Source organism: Plecotus auritus, assembly GCF_963455305.1.
Source record: "Plecotus auritus genome assembly, chromosome: 5".
In the NCBI taxonomy this organism is placed as follows: Eukaryota; Metazoa; Chordata; class Mammalia; order Chiroptera; family Vespertilionidae; genus Plecotus; species Plecotus auritus.
Genome location: NC_137776.1, coordinates 43,775,561 through 43,791,440, shown reverse-complemented (window position 1 = coordinate 43,791,440; position 15,880 = coordinate 43,775,561). Strand labels below are relative to the sequence as shown.

The following is a 15,880-nucleotide window of genomic DNA, read 5'->3' as shown; positions in this document are numbered from 1 at the left end:
TGTTGCTTAGAAGAAGAAACTAGGTAAACCTGAATACAAAATATATTTCATATGTGCTGGGACAATGGAGATGCTTTCACTTTGCTAGCTTATCTTCTTCTAAACTGCTAAACATGGGAGTGCCCCAGAGCTTAGCCCTGAGCCAATTTGTTCTATGTGTTCATTCACTCCCTTAGTGATCACCTCAGGACTTAAAACACCATCTGAATGCTACTGATTCCCAAGTACCAGAAGGCATCAACTACCACTGCCACAGGGTTAGTGCAGCAGCATCCTGACTGGTCTGTGCTTCCACTCTTGCCCTCTTTGGCTGCTGCTCTTGCTGCCAGAGGGATCTTCTTAAATCTCAGTGTTTCCTCCTCACATTCAGAACAAAATACAAAGTCCTCATCAGAACCTTCGAGGCTGTACATGGTGTGTCTTTCTCTCTGTCCTCTTCTCTTACTACTTTTTTCCTCTAGCAGTATTGGCTTCTTGCTACTCCTCAGACATATCAACCCTTCAAAGCCTTTGCTATTTGTTCCCTCTTCTTCTGATAGTCTTTCTCTTGGCCCCCACTCCCCCCAGATATTTACATGTCTCACTTTCCCCTTCATTTTCATCTCTGAGAAAAATGCCACCGTCTTAGAAGTGTCTTTCCTGATCTTTTGCATAGTTTCTGTGCTCCTCATTTGAATAAGTTCAGTGAGGTTATTAACTTTATCTTGTTCATCACTATGTTCCCCAGTCTCTAGAACAGTGGCTGTTTTATGTTGTAGATGCTCAATGAATATGTTAAGTGAGTGGCTAAATGCTTACAGAATTGGGGAAGTTTTCAAATTATCATATAGCTCTGAATATTTCATATTAGAATGACATTAGTCTCATTGCTAATTTAATTTCAAATGTTTAATAATCTGGCTTTGTTTGATTATAGGGTCTAATCATGGAAAGGCTCAATTAATCCATAATATTTCTGGGTAAGAGAATTTATAGTCATTCAGTAGAAAAGTAAGGTAAAATAATGTGCTATCTCTACTATATAACACCAGCATTTTAGTGTTTTTCCCTGGGTGCATTATGTATGTAAGATTCCATTCAAACTTGGTCTTAAAACAAATAAAAGTTTGAGAGGTTTGTAACCATAGGGGAAAGAACAGAGGCTTTGAAATGAAATCTGTATTTGACTACTCCTGACACTGCACTTAACTAGCTGTGTGACCTTAGGGTAATAACTTCTCTGAGCTGAAGTGTTCCCATCTGCAAAATAGGAATAATAGTACCTACATCATAGATTATTTTAAGACTTAAATGTGATAATGTATGTAAAGCATCTAAGGTGACTTGCATATGGTAGGTGCTTAAAAAACAGTAGCTTCTTAAAAAAATAAAATCAAGTCTGGCCAGCATGACTCACTGGTTGAATGCCATCTTATGAACCAGGAGATCACGGTTCAATTCCTGGTCAAGGCACATGCCCAAGTTGCAGGTTTGATCCCTAGTGTGGGGTGTGCAGGAGGCAGCCGATCAATGATTCTCATCATTGATGTTTCTCTCTCTCTTTCTCTCTCTCTTTCCTCCTTCCTCTCTGAAATCTATAAAAAAATATTTTTAAAAAATGTGTGGGCTACCCCCCCTCCCCCCCCCCAAAAAAAAAAGAAAAAGAAAAACTGTAAAGACCATTAAAGATTTATGTGTTAGTGAGCTTGAAATAAAAGGTCTGGGAAGAAAAAAATTTTAAAAAAAGTGTTTTTCACCTAATTATGGAGGTCCCTGCCATCTCCTGCTTCTGCTCCTACTTCTTAGGTGCCACTGTCCAGCAAGGACATGAAGTGCACAATAGACCTTAGCAGACACCTGGACAAGGTGACTGCCAAGGTGATCCTGATGCACCCAAGTGATGGCTTCACATCTCACGCTGCCTCCTTTTTTCTGGCCTCGGAGCCAGTGCTCAAAACACAGCTGGTGCACCTCTGTCTATATGTGAGGGGAAATGATGAGGAAGAGAACAACTCTGGGAGTACGAGAAACCAAAGTTAAGGGTAAAAGTGGAGATTCTTTATGGTGAAGCTCCCAGTGCATTTGATCCTGGGACCAAGCTTTCAGTCATTGTGGAAACAGTTTATACCTATGTGCTTCAGCCATATTCAACCCAGATCACTCAATCAGAGAAACAGTTTGTGGTGTTTGAGGCCAACCATTATTTCTACACTCCCTATCCAACACAGACACAAACAATGCATGTGAAGTTTGCCTCCCAAAATGTTAAGAGCTACACCAAGTTGGGGAACTCCACATGGTTTGAAAACCTCCTGGATTATGGATCTTTTAGAGATGTCCCTGCCTATAGTCAGGATGCTATTCAAGTAAATTATGAGAACAATAGCCCTTTCCTTACTATCACCAGCATGATGCAAGTCATTAAGGTTTCTCACTAGGATAATATTGCTGCGGAAGCAAATGTGGACTTGAAGCACACCGGGGCTGTACTTAAGGGGCCTTTTCCACACTACGATGACCAGAGACAGCCAGAGAGTGGTTTATCCTCCCTTCGTTCCTTTAAGACCATCCTCCCTGCTGATGCCCAGGATGTTATTACCAGGATGAGATTGGCAGTGTTTTCATTAGCCACTTCCTTATTGTGGATGACTCCATAGAGGTGGAAATAGAGCCTTGCTTCCCTCTTTTTGGTGGGTGAAAGACCCATTGCATTGATGACTACAACCTCTCAAACTATGATTTGGAGTATGCATTGAAGATGAGGTTTGTGGACCAGCTATTTTATGAGCAAGCGATAGATTTTCTGACTGGAGATTATGCCCAAAGGGACAGGAATATCCAAGTTGACAGTCCTTAAGAAATCATCCGTGTCCCAGATGAGCTCTACTACATCTACTTGGGCACATTTGGCTGCCCTGTGATTGTTGCCTATAAGAAAAACTGGTAAAACAGAACATCCAGGACATCATAGTACACCACACATTCAACAAGGTGCTCATGCTGCAGGAGCCCCTGCTGGTGGTGGCTATTTCTACCTCTTGTTCTTCACAGTCATGAGCCACATCAGACTGTGCTTTTCCATCACAAGGGACCCGACCACAGAAGCCAGGATGAAGGTAGCCTGCATCCAGAGCAGGTCTTAACCATGGTCAATAAGAGAATAGGTCTCTACCATTACATTGATGAGACTATCAGTTAAGTATAAATGGTCCCTCAATAGTGGCAAGAAGAGCCTGGAGATGGAATACAAGGCCTTGACCAATGAGATTGCTCTGCTGCAGTCTAGGCCTAAGACAGTGCTCTGACCTGTGCATCCAAGTAAAAGAAATGCAGAAACTGGATACCCAGGTCAAGGAGTTGGTGCTGAAGTCAGTGATGGAAGGTAAGCAGCTGGTGGCTGGCAAGCTCATAAAAGAGAAGCTCATCTCAGAAAAGCGACAGGAGCTGGTCACTAACATCAACCACATCCTGGATGCTCTGTAGCCCCTGCCAGCTGTCCCCAGGGTGGGCCAAGATGTTGTGTTTACAGGTGGCAGGTGTGTGTGTGAGGGGGTGGAAGGGTAGTGACGGTGGTAAACATTGAGGCCAGTGAATGGCATCTGTATTTTGCAAAAGGCCTTCAAAGAAGAGAAGCCAAGCTCTGCCACAGGCAACACAAGAAGCCTCGTTTCTGTCCCTAAAGTGTTTTAAAAGAAAACACCAAAACCTTAAATTGCATTAAAAATAAAATATCTGTATTTTGAACAAAGAAATTGTCAGTATTTGATTGGTTTTATTTTGTTCTGAAGGCTGTGTATTCTTTCAAGCCTGTAAGCTCCATGTTTTATGCCCTTTTAATGCCTGATGTTTGGGTGTTTTGCAAGTGAGTGCGTACTTTTTAAAGCATGTGTGGCCAAAAGAAATAAAGCAAGGACTGTGGGGAAAATTTTTTTATGTAATATTATATTAGTTTAAGGTGTAAAATATAGTGATTAGACATTTATATAACTTACAAAGTGTTCACCCCAGTAAGTCTAGTATATGGTTTATATTCTTAAACCCTCACCCTAACCATTGAAGAAGGAGTTACAGTTTTTTTGAAAAAGTTCCAAATTCAAGGGATATGGTTCAACAATTGTCTTAACATATTTTCATCCATAAACTGCAGTTGGTCTCACTCTACAGGAAGTTCTGTTTGAAAGAGAAATAATTTCCTTCACACTACTGACTGCAAAATTTGGCATAGAAAAATATCTATTTTCATAAATGCTTTTCTGCTTAAAGTTAATTATCTAATTTGTAAATTTCAAATATCCTGTGCTATTCAGTATAGATTCATAAAGCAGAAACCTTTTTATATAGATTTTTAAAGAGTGGGTTTAATTGTCCTGCTAAACTTAATAATAGAGATTTTGAGAGATTACTTATGTATAAAAAAGATTTTCCTTAATTTGCACCCTGAACTTAAAACTCAAGTTTACCTCATAGTAGCATCTTTATTTACTGACCTTCAGGCAGAGTCATGACACTTTCAGTACCATTTTTGAGTTCAAGAGCAGGAGGGCTGGGGGTTGTGAGAATATTGATGCAATTTCTCTTAGAAGGTTTGGCCTGTAATTGTGATTAATAACAGTTGCTTTCACTATCTGGAAACAGACAGGCCGGTTTGTCTGCCTACAATCATGCTGTGATAAATGGGGCTATTTTAACTCTGGTTTTGTGTATCAAAGAAAACAGATGTAGTCTGGAACTGGAGGCTATAGGAAATAGAAAGCCTGCTTAACTTAATCTTCATAGTGCTTGTTTTTGTAACTGACGAACTGGTCAGTTTAAACAGCAGAGTTTATGTCAGCCACATATTTAATTTCAATTTATGACTTAAGTTTTTAAGTTGTTCATTTGCTAAAATTATACCTAAGGCCTTGTCAGGAAGTTTTTTAAAAAGCCTTGATTAAATTTAATCAGTCTTAGTTTAAATATTGGTGTCTTTACCTAACCAAAATTATTTACTGTTGTTCAGAGAATAATTATGGAGCATCTGCTCTTAGCTATTTTGTGTGATCTTAACAGAATCCAATAGTATCAGAAACTTTAAAAGTAAAAAGAGACTCTTCAAAAGAATGAGCAAAAGATCGGTTTTGAGGCCATTTGTTAAAAACCTGTATTGTGAAATAAAAGACATACAGATTGGAAAGGAAGAAATAAAACAGTTGCTATTTATAGATGATATGTATGTTTTCATAGAAAATCTCAAAGAATCTACAAAAAATTTTCAGCAAGATTGCAGAATATAAGAGTACACACAAAAATCACACCCTATCTAATAAAGAGGTAATATGCAAATTAACCATCACTCCATCACAAAGATGGCGGCACCCATAGCAACAAGATGGCAGCGCCCAGTCCTCTCAGCCCCGCCAGAGTCCCCCATTCCAAGGGGGGGCGGCTGCTGAGAGCAGGCAGCGTGAGCGTTCCGTGCCCGGCTGCGGATGGGCCTCTGGGCCATGGAGAGCCTCTGGGCAGCGGGCGTGGAGCAGCCAGGCCTTGCAGAGAGCTACTGGCACACAGATTTGTGAGCAGGGCTACTAGTTTCTACATATTAACAAACATACAGAAATTGAAATTTAAAATACCATTTGCAATACCATTTACAGTTGCTTCAAAGAAAATGAAATAGTCACAAATCTAACAAAATATATACGTACTTAGGCATAATTCTAACCAAATAAACATAGGATCTTTATTCTGAAAATTATAGAGTGCTAATGAAAAAAATCAAAGAAGATGTAAATAAATGGAGAGACTGTATTCCTGGACATAGTAAAGATGTCCATTCTCCCCAGATTGATCTGTCTAATGCAATTCCTACCAAAATTTGAGCAGTATTTTTAGTAGATATAGAAAAGATTATTCTAAAATTTACCTAATAAGGCAAAGGAACTAGAGTGCTAAAACAATTTTGAAAAAAAGAATAAAAGTCACAGTAATCAATCTACCTGATTTCAAGACATAACTACTAGTACAGTAATCAAGACTGTATGGTATTGGAAGAAAGAGACATTGATCAATGGAACAGGATAAAGAACGTAGAAATAGAACCACGCAATTATGTCCAAGTGTTAGCAAAGATACAAAAGCATATAGATTATTCAACAAATGGGGCTGGAACAATTGAACATCTATAGGCAACAACAACAAAAAGAACCTTGACCTTACACCAAAATTAACTCAAAATAATCGACTTAAATGTAAAACATAAAGTAATAAAACTTTAAAAAAAAACACAGGAGAAAATCTTTAGGATCTAGAGTGAGGCAAAGAGTTTGTAAACTGGTAACCAAAAGTACAATTCATTAAAGGAAAATTTGATAAATTGGATCTTATCAAAATTAAAAATGTTTGCTCTGTGAAGGACTCTGTTAAGAAGATGTAAAAAATAGCCGAAACCGGTTTGGCTCAGTGGATAGAGCGTCAGCCTGCAGACTGAAAGGTCCCAGGTTTGATTCCAGTCAAGGGCACGTACCTTGGTTGTGGGCACATCCCCAGTAGGAGGTGTGCAGGAGGCAGCTGATAGATGTTTCTCTCTCATCGATGTTTCTAACTCTCTATCCCTCTCCCTTCCTCTCTGTAAAATATCAATAAAATATATTTTTTAAAAAATTTTTTTTTAAAAAAAGATGTAAAAAATAAGCTTCAGAGTGGGAGAAAATATGTGCAAACACATATCCAACACAATACTTATATCTATAATATATAAAGAACTCTCAGAACTCAATAGTAAAATGCAAACACCCACCTGAATGCTAAAATTGAAAAATAGTGACAATATCAAATGCTGGGAAGATGTGGAGTAACCAGATCAATCATACATTGCTGATAGTAATGTAAAGTGGCACAATCATTCTGTAAACAGTTTGGCAGTTTCATATAAAATCAAACATGCAGCTACCATTCTACCCAACAGTTTCACTCTTGGGAATTTATATCAGAGAAGTGAAAACTTACGTCCACAACAAAAACCTGTACATGAATATTCAGAGCAGCTTTACTAATAATAGCCCCAAACAGCCCAGATGCTCTTCATCTAGTACAGTAGTACCCCTTTTCCACAGCTTCACTTTCCACAGTTTCAGTTACCCAAGGTCATTGACAGTCTGAAATATTAGATGGAAAATTCCAGAAATAAACAATTTATAAGTTCTATATGGTAGGCTCTTCTGAGTAGCATAATGCTTCATCCTGGCCGGGATGTGAATCCACACTATATACACTACCTGCCCATTAGTCACTTACACATCTCAGTTATCAGATAGACTGTCATGGTATCGCAATGCTTGTGTTCAAGTAACTCTTATTTTACTTTAAAATGACCCTAAAGTGCAAGAGTAGTGATGCTGGCAATCCAGATATGCCAAAGAGAAGCCGTAAAGTGTTTCCTTTAAATGAAAAAGTATGTAGGTATAGAGAAAAATGTAGTATGCATAGAGTTTGGTATTACCCATGGTTTCAGGTTTCCATTGGGGGTCTTGTATCAAGGGTAAGGGGAGACTACTGTAAATAGCTAAACAGTACCATGGAATACTACTCAGCAATAAGAAGAAATACGCTATAGATAACTGTGGTGCATCGGGACAATGCTCCAATCAACGCTCCAACCAGGGCTGACATTTTAAATATTTAATAGGAGAAAAATATTATCAGATATTAATTGATTTATTAACATAGTATTCATGAATTTGTCATCTTGTCAAACATGACTTTTAAGTATCCTTAAGCATTATACTCATGGATAGTCATAATCCCATTTCATACACCTTTAAAGGCTGGGTGTTAGCATCTCTCGTTTGGCTAATATTTAGCATGTACCTCCACCAAAATTAAACACACAAAATGTGCTTTGCACTCACAAATGGACAACTAAGTCCTCTTTTCAGGTTGAGACTTGTGCCTCCTCTGAAGAAACATTATCACTTTTAAGATAGGACTATACGGTAGTTCCTTTTAAGTCTTCAGGCCCTTAGAACACAAAGAGTAGTTCTAGATAATTTTTGATGGCTTGACTACATACAACACTTTCACTACCCATCCCACTCCCACCTTACATACACATATTTGTTCATTCTTTTATGCTGTTGATCATACCACAAAATGCATTTTTTCTTGGAGATGTTAGCATTCAAAAAGGATTATTGAGCCTTTGATTTTAGTATCCCCCAAAATTTCATCTTTTCTGTTCCAAAAATAAGTATTTAAAAATGTACTGTATGTTGTGGAAAAACACAAAATACTTGTTTTATACAGTCTGTATGTACATTATCAGAAATTAAATTGTAAAAAAGTGAACTCCACTTTTAATTTAAGCAGATAAAGAATTTCCCCCATTTATTTTCTATAATGTTTAGTATTGGGCTGGCCTATGTTTTTTATATCTTTAAAAATGCTTGTAAGACTCTTAAGTACCTGACTTAAGTAGTTTGGGAATTATATATTTAGAATAATTATGAGCTGTGGAATACAGGGTCCCTATCTTTTTTACAGAGGTGGTGGAATTGGCTTTCTGTAGCTCCAGTGTTGACTCTCAGGCTAGGTTTATACTTTTAGAAAATCAGAAATTAAAGGAATATAATTGAGTCAGTGTCGTGAATATCCTACATCAGATAATACTGTTCTGGAAAGAGCATTAAGCTTCATGTGATCTGAATGTACACATGCCTTTTCATGGGTAACTATACATACAAGGAATGTTTCAGTCCTGAGGGACCTATTTTTGCTATTTTTATTAACCTACTAGAGGCCCGGTGCACAGATTTGTGCACCGGTGGGGTCCCTCAGCCTGGCCTGCACCCTCTCGCAATCTGGGACCCCTTAGGGGGATGCTGGACTGCCAGTTTCAGCCCAATCCCCGCAGGCCAGGCCGAATCTGTGCACCGGGCCTCTAGTATGCATACAAGATCTTTGGTTAATCTCTTCCTGCTCTCCCCCCTAACCCCTTCCCTCTGAGATTAATCAGTCTGTTCTATGTTTCCATGCCTGTGGCTTCCACTCCTGCATTGAGCATCTGCCCCCTGGTGGTCAGTGCATGTCATAGCTACCGGCCAGTCAGCCAGCCGCTCAGGCTTTTATATATATAGATTATCCCTTCTTCCAATATGACATGCTACATAAAGGACAGAGTATCATTTCTGTGTCTGAAAATGAGCTCTACAAATGTTTAAGCAGCTACTAGAGTTGTGCACAAGTGTCTTCATGTGTCCAGATCAGTATAGTCAGCTAATTTCTAAATGCCTTGCAGTACAAATAAAGATTGTAGAAATGGCATAATTATTATTGTTGGTTAGCTCTAGAATAAAATTCTTCTACTTTGAAGTATGATCCCTTTTTTGGATTAGGGCCTTTGGTGTTTTGTTGTTGTTGTTTTAATTTATTAATTCATCTGAGACAGCCGGAGAAGGTTCTCCAGAATTTTATAAAGACTGTTTCCAGTAATTATCTTACTACAAAGAATCATTGAACATTTTTGCTTAAATTGTATTTTTTGGACACTTAATCCTACATTGTAGTAGCCTTAATTGTTAAGCAAAACTAAAAAGATTCCTAGTCCCTTTAATTGCATAAGCCATGATTTCTGATCTCAGTTCAAATTCTATTATCATTGACAGAAGACGCTCACAGACTTCTGCCATGAAGGGGTTAAATTCTTTTATTAAATATGTTTATGAGGGGCTACAGCTATGCTGACTGTACTGCCTTTTTATAAACTTTCTAGTCCACTAATCAAATGTATGTTAGATTGATTATTGTAAAAGTATAAACCATAGAAAATTTGACAAGATAGATGTGTAAATTATCCTTCTGACAGAACTAATGATGCACTCCAAGCACCTTCTGTTTTCCAGCGCTTGGTGAGCGACTTCATTAAATATGCAATGGCTGTTGGGTGGCTTCTCAAATGATGGTTCAGTTCCTTGTGGAATTGCATTATTACTAGAGGTATAAAACCAGGCAGACAAGTTAGCTGTTGGGCATCCTGCTGAGGTTCTAATGTGCTCCATCTTGTTGGAGCAGTTGTTTGCAGTCTTTTCAGGACAATTAGATCCATAACCACAGGACACATTCAGTGAAACTATATTACAGATAACAGTGGAGACTGGCAGTGACTGCTTTCACCCCTCTCTGCTGAGCTGCCTCAGTGTGGGGAGCTTATAATAATGCTACTTCTGCCACTCACAGAGTAGTTGCTTCCCCCCCCCCCCCCACCTTCCCCCGCCCCGCCTTGGAACAAGTCTGGAAATAACTGATTTGTAACTTTTTTTAAGTTCTTAAAATCAGAGGGTATTTGAGGTGAAAAAGATGATAGATTTTAATCCCTTTGTAGATGAGAAAACTGAGGCTGAAGTTGTCCCTTTTGGGAGATAGTGGGAGGACCCAGTAGAACATCTTTTAGGTAGTAGAGATTACAAGAATAGGAATTTGTACTGTTTGGTTTCTAGTGTTAGAGCTCTTTTAAACAAAAATTTTCTTTTTTGAATTTAAGATTTTTTCCCTTCTGTACCTCCATTTACCCCATCTTAACACCAGCAATGCTTTTTTATTTGTAGAAGCTAAGTAGAAATATTTTGCTTTCTGAGGATATCATGTTATTTGTTATTTTAATGACAATTTGATCGTTTCCTGGAGCACTGGGCACAAAAGATGCTTTGAATTGAGCTTGAAATAGCATTAAAGTTTCCAAAAGGCAGATGCTATTGTGTGTCACTGCAGCCTGATAAATGGGAGTGCATTTTAGAATGACAGGCTGAATACTTTAATGAAGAAAGGTTTCCCATTTCCGTTGGCCAATTAAATCACTGTTGATGACTTTGGATCAGTAATGAACATTTTCGGAAAATGACCATTTGAATTCAGTTATTATAATAATATATTTGAAAAGTGCTAGCCACAAATAGTCCTATCCGTAAATTAAAAGATTTATTCATTTCACCATAGATAAGTCAGCAGATTGCTTTGCTTTGTAATGCCAAAGCAAATTGACATTTCAGAATTCTTTTATAGATTTAGTACAAATCCTTTCTTATAAAAGTTGAACTTAGAAAGGTTATGTTTTTTTATGGAGTACCTTTTAAAAGATGATTTATGCTGCTAGCCATTATATTCATTATTCTCAGAAAAAAATTAGACCAAGAATAAAGAAGGGGAACATTATCCAGTATATAAAAGCAGAAGATTAAGTTTAAAATGGGTTAGGTGTTTGATTTACTTAGTGCCGAAAGAAATCTCTAATTTGGGGAAAACAATAGGAAAAAGTAAACATGCATATTTATTTAATAATATGAAAATAAAATGCAAATAGAAAAGCTTCATAACCAGATTGTTTTTCCTTAAAACCCAGGGTTCAGATTTTTTAAAAAATTGTAAAGCTTTTGTTCTCCTAGAAATATTTTACAAATATGTAGCTTGTCATTTTTGCTATATTATACCCAACAGATTCATCTGAATATGATGTTTTTCTTGAGTTAACTTCATTTTCTCTGAAACTTTTGCTGTTTTGGGTTTTAAGACAGGAGGTTGGTTCTTTTGAAATGCATGTTTTTCTCATTTTGTTATTTGTAAAATGGGCCATAATTTCAGTCCAAGCTTTCTTCATCTTCATTTCATAGTTTACAGAAAAAGGAGACACTGTGGAGCACAGGCCTCCTCTGGGAATACATTGGGCTTAATGAGCTTGATAGTCTGGTGGGCTCAATAAATCAAATAAAGCAAAACATTTCTCATTTTTGAATAAAAGCATTTATCACACAGTGTTTGTTCATTCGTGGTCACAAGATTGATTGGTTCCCAGCATCACAGTGTATATTGAAGCATTTTTTATTTTGTTTTTTTCAGTGGGCAAGTTACGGAAGCAATGGCTAAAAGAAAGTATCTCTGATGTCGGCTTTGGGATGCTGAAGTCTGTCAAGGAATATGTGGACCCCAATAACATCTTTGGAAACAGAAACCTTTTATAAATCCATTACTATTGTTATGAAAAAATGTCACTTTTTTTTTTAAAGTCTTCAACTATGGTTATGCCAGTAATCATATATATCATGGACTATATTTTGGCTACATGTGTTTGTTGGTTTAACATAAGTTTGTTTCATTCTGTAATTTGTTTTGTTTCTGCATTTGTGGATTGACAGATGGTGTTCCTAAGTCTCTCTCATTTGGTTATCATTTCAGATTTTAGTAAGTCTGCCAGTTGTTATGTCAGAGGAAGATGCTGCCAGCTGTTTTGTGTTGATGTTTCTTCTTAACAAAGGCAGATTTTAGTGTCATCTAATGCTTACCTAGCCTCTTTTTAAAAACAACATATCTGGGAAGCAGATATCTTGGGAAGAATTCCACTGAGGAGTGATGCACATGTATGTTTAAGAGTGCATTCTAGTGTGAATAGGCCATTTAGGGAGGATACTCATGAAACAATATTGGCAGTCTGTTACTTGGGATGCTTTCAGTTCTGTAAGGTGGTTGGCCTACCCTTTCTTTTTAATTAGTATACAATTATAAAACTTTAAATCATCAATATACAAATTATTCTGTTTGGGGACGTGTCTTTGTTCTCTATATTTCTGTTTCTACTGAAGTATGAGTTGTATTTGTATCACTGAGATAACCTATTGTTATATCTTATTTCATTCATATAATATGTTTTATAAGAAAAGCTGACTTATTGCTCATTGTATGTGAAGAACAGGTTTACCATGAAATGAATGCCTTTAATCAACTTAGAATTCTAATGTTTGTGATTTCACATTCCTGCTGCTGAAATGCAGAAGCTGCAATAGGAAAGAAGGTAGACTTCTTGCATTTAACATCTCCAGTTCGAGGAATTGTTTGGCTAAAGAAACACAGTCATCATTTAGCTATTGAATGTGAAAGCCTCAACAGTTTCAATGATAAGTCTTTTTCTTTTTTTTTTTTTTTCAATTCAAACAACATGCTACATTTTCATGTAAAAGTAAAGTTTCAGTTTAGTTTTTAATAATGGTTTGCCTTTTTTGAATTACTGGTTTAACCTAAATTTTAAAAAACTGTAATGTTTTAATACACATAGCATAATCAAAAATTTGAAATATCATATTTCTTAAATAATAGGACATTAATCACATTTAGCATACATTTTTACATTCAAATCTGGATATTAAAATACATGAAATGATTACTTTGAATCACTGTCAAGGTTCATGATTCACATTTTGAGATGGATTCTTTTCTTAATGCAATACCTAATTTTTGATAATTTTTTAAAATTAATATTTGATCAGATAATGTAGGTCAAAATGCAGATGATCCTGTAAAAGGACACACTGTCTGTCTATGTAGCAACAGCTCCAGAGTATTTTTGGGCAGTTTGATACATTTTATATCTGAAGTAGCCTTAACCAGAAAAGAAAAATTGACAAAATGGTATTTTTAAGACTTCAAGATGATAAATAATTTTTAATTAATAAAATTGGCCTCAAACTAATAAACAAATCTGTAAGCAAATAAAAATTAAATATTACTTCAACAACAAAAACAAAATATTGATATATCGCTGCCTCTCTACATTGGTATTTATTTTTAAGTATAAAATTTCCAGCAGATCTGTGCTTAAAGCCCTTGATGTTTGAAATAGTTGGATACTTGATGAGGAAGTTACATTTTATTTGCCTCTAGAATTATAATAAAATAACAGCTTTATAAAATGCATCTATTCATGAAGGTGATTTCTCTAATCGGTAATCAAAATGTAAAATTTAATATGGTACTAATATCTCACTGGAGTGTATACATGTTTCTGAGTAATTTTTTAAAAATAAAACAGATTCATAAACAGATCATTTTATTTGCATGTGATTGTTATAGCATTCTTTCCCAGGGAGTTCAAATTTCAACAACCTCAGAAATTCTGTATTTGATATTAGGAAACTATAAATGTAACCCCTGGAATTGCTGTGTTCACTATTCTACATGAACCTTGTGGAAATCAGTGATTTATGTCTTTGTTTTCCTTCTCCCATGTTTGCAGGATGCCCCAGTCGATTTTACAGTGATGACCACGATTTGTAGTTGGGATCATTTTGAAACACATGAGCACTCATCAGTGCAGTTTCACTCTGACGTAGTAAATCAGAAAACCTTCTCCCCACTTTCATACCCAGCTCTGAGAGGTGCCGCTGCATATACTTACGTATGTGGAGAGCTAAGTTCCTGACTGCAAGAAGCACTTAAACCTTGCCTTGTATTTCTGAAATATCTGAAAATGGCCTCATAAAAGTTAAAGCCTGGAGAACGTTGTTTCTGTGAGGCTTCCTAACTCATTTTGAATGAGTTTATTTAAAATTTTAAATTCAGTATTTGGTTTTCAGTGCTACATAACACTGGCTGGTCTTAGTCATATTTCTAATATTTCTAACATTTTAGTTGACTGATATCACATTTGGATTGGGGTTTTAGTGGGAATGGGTACTTGCTGCTAGTGAGAAATGACATTGCATACTAAAGACTCAATATGAACAGGCTTTATTGACCCTTAGAGTAACTTGCCTTAATGTTTGGTGCAATTTACAGTACATAAGTGAGTTTAGTCCTGTGCTGAGTAACTTGAACTTTTTTGGTTTAGTTAAAGAATTGTAAAAGCCACATGTTTATTGTACCCAGCATATTACTACAAAGAAATAGGATTAAATTCTTTCCTCTTAGGAGGAATTGAGTTTTCTTCCTAAATGCTTACATTATTATGTATAGTACAGTTCCTTAAGAGTTATTTATGAAGCTGGAAGCCTTCTGTATTTTGTAAAACAAATGTAACAGATGAGCGTCCATCAGTGTGTACATGAAACCAGATACAGATGGCTCCAAGGAAACCTCTTTTACAGATTATTCCCAGGAACTGCGAAGTCCTAGCTTGCGTTTTTTTAAAATGCCTTTGTGCATGTTGGCTCCAGAGATTTTCCTTTGTTTTATTCTTTTATAACTACAACTTCTTACCCATTGCTGAGCAGGGAAGCTTTGTAGCCCCAAGCTGAAGCGTGTAATCTTGGCTGTTCAAATGGGGCTGGGTTTGCCGAGCACCTATTCTATATAAATGTGGAACACAAATGGTTATGTATTAGGAGTTGATTCACAAATCGCATGTGCTGGTGCTTGCGGCAGCCAAAATGGAATACTGTGGAAAACATATCTACATTTTAAGAAACACTGAGATAGGAACTAAAGACAGCTTTCATAGTTTTTTGTTTTCCACTAAATATTTAGCAACTTTGATTTTAATTAGGGCTTAGCCCATGGTGGGGATAAAAGCCAAAAGTAGCAAGTGCCAGTTGGGACTGAGAATCCAGAATTGCCTCTGGCTTCATAAATTATGGGAGCTTTGCTTTGCCCAAGGCTTCCTGTTCCCAAATGAGCCACGTGACAGTATATTCATTTAATTTTTATTTATAAATTTCAGTTTCCTAAAAGAGAAACAACACATACTTTGATGCTTTAATTCAGAAAGCATAAAACATTTTTTAACTATTGAAATACAGTGTCTGACATGGAGGATGTGAATTACTCAGCTTTCTGCTTCTTAAGCCAAACAGTGTTTGTCTTTAGTATGAAATTCAACTGTAAAAACTACTTGTAATGTCAACAGATTGTAGAAACTTATATTATTAATAAAATGGACCTGGGTCTGAGAGTTTTCTTTCTTCAAAGGGAGTGCGGAGCTGTTTGTTGTTCTGTATGTATATGGGTTTTTCTTCTAGGTTTACTTTTTCAACTTCATATTTTCACTGATTTCACTAATTTTGAAAACAAAATTTTTATCATTTTATTAATGAATCATAATCAAGTGCAATCTACATATAACTAATTCCCTTTCTATTTATGGCTGAGTATATTGTTAGGTAGGTTTTAT

At 36.5% G+C, this 15,880-nt stretch overlaps 1 protein-coding gene and 1 pseudogene across 5 annotated transcripts in view; both read left to right on the top strand.

Annotated features, from left to right (window-relative positions):
• The window catches only part of AGPS (alkylglycerone phosphate synthase), a 147,798-nt gene extending 132,121 nt beyond the window's left edge, over window positions 1-15,677 (top strand). For 3 of the 4 annotated variants that reach the window (XM_080668775.1, XM_080668772.1, XM_080668773.1), the window contains one exon: window positions 11,842-15,677. In XM_080668775.1, coding sequence (XP_080524901.1) covers window positions 11,842-11,963 — 122 coding nt within the window. In that variant the 3' untranslated portion in view covers window positions 11,964-15,677. The remainder of the gene's footprint in view (window positions 1-11,841) is intronic. The other variant, XM_080668774.1, reaches the window with a different exon arrangement.
• On the top strand, window positions 1,807-5,914 carry LOC308249520 (dolichyl-diphosphooligosaccharide--protein glycosyltransferase subunit 1-like; annotated as a pseudogene). The gene has a single exon. The product of its transcript is annotated as a dolichyl-diphosphooligosaccharide--protein glycosyltransferase subunit 1-like (transcript).
• Window positions 15,678-15,880: the final 203 nt, after the last annotated feature.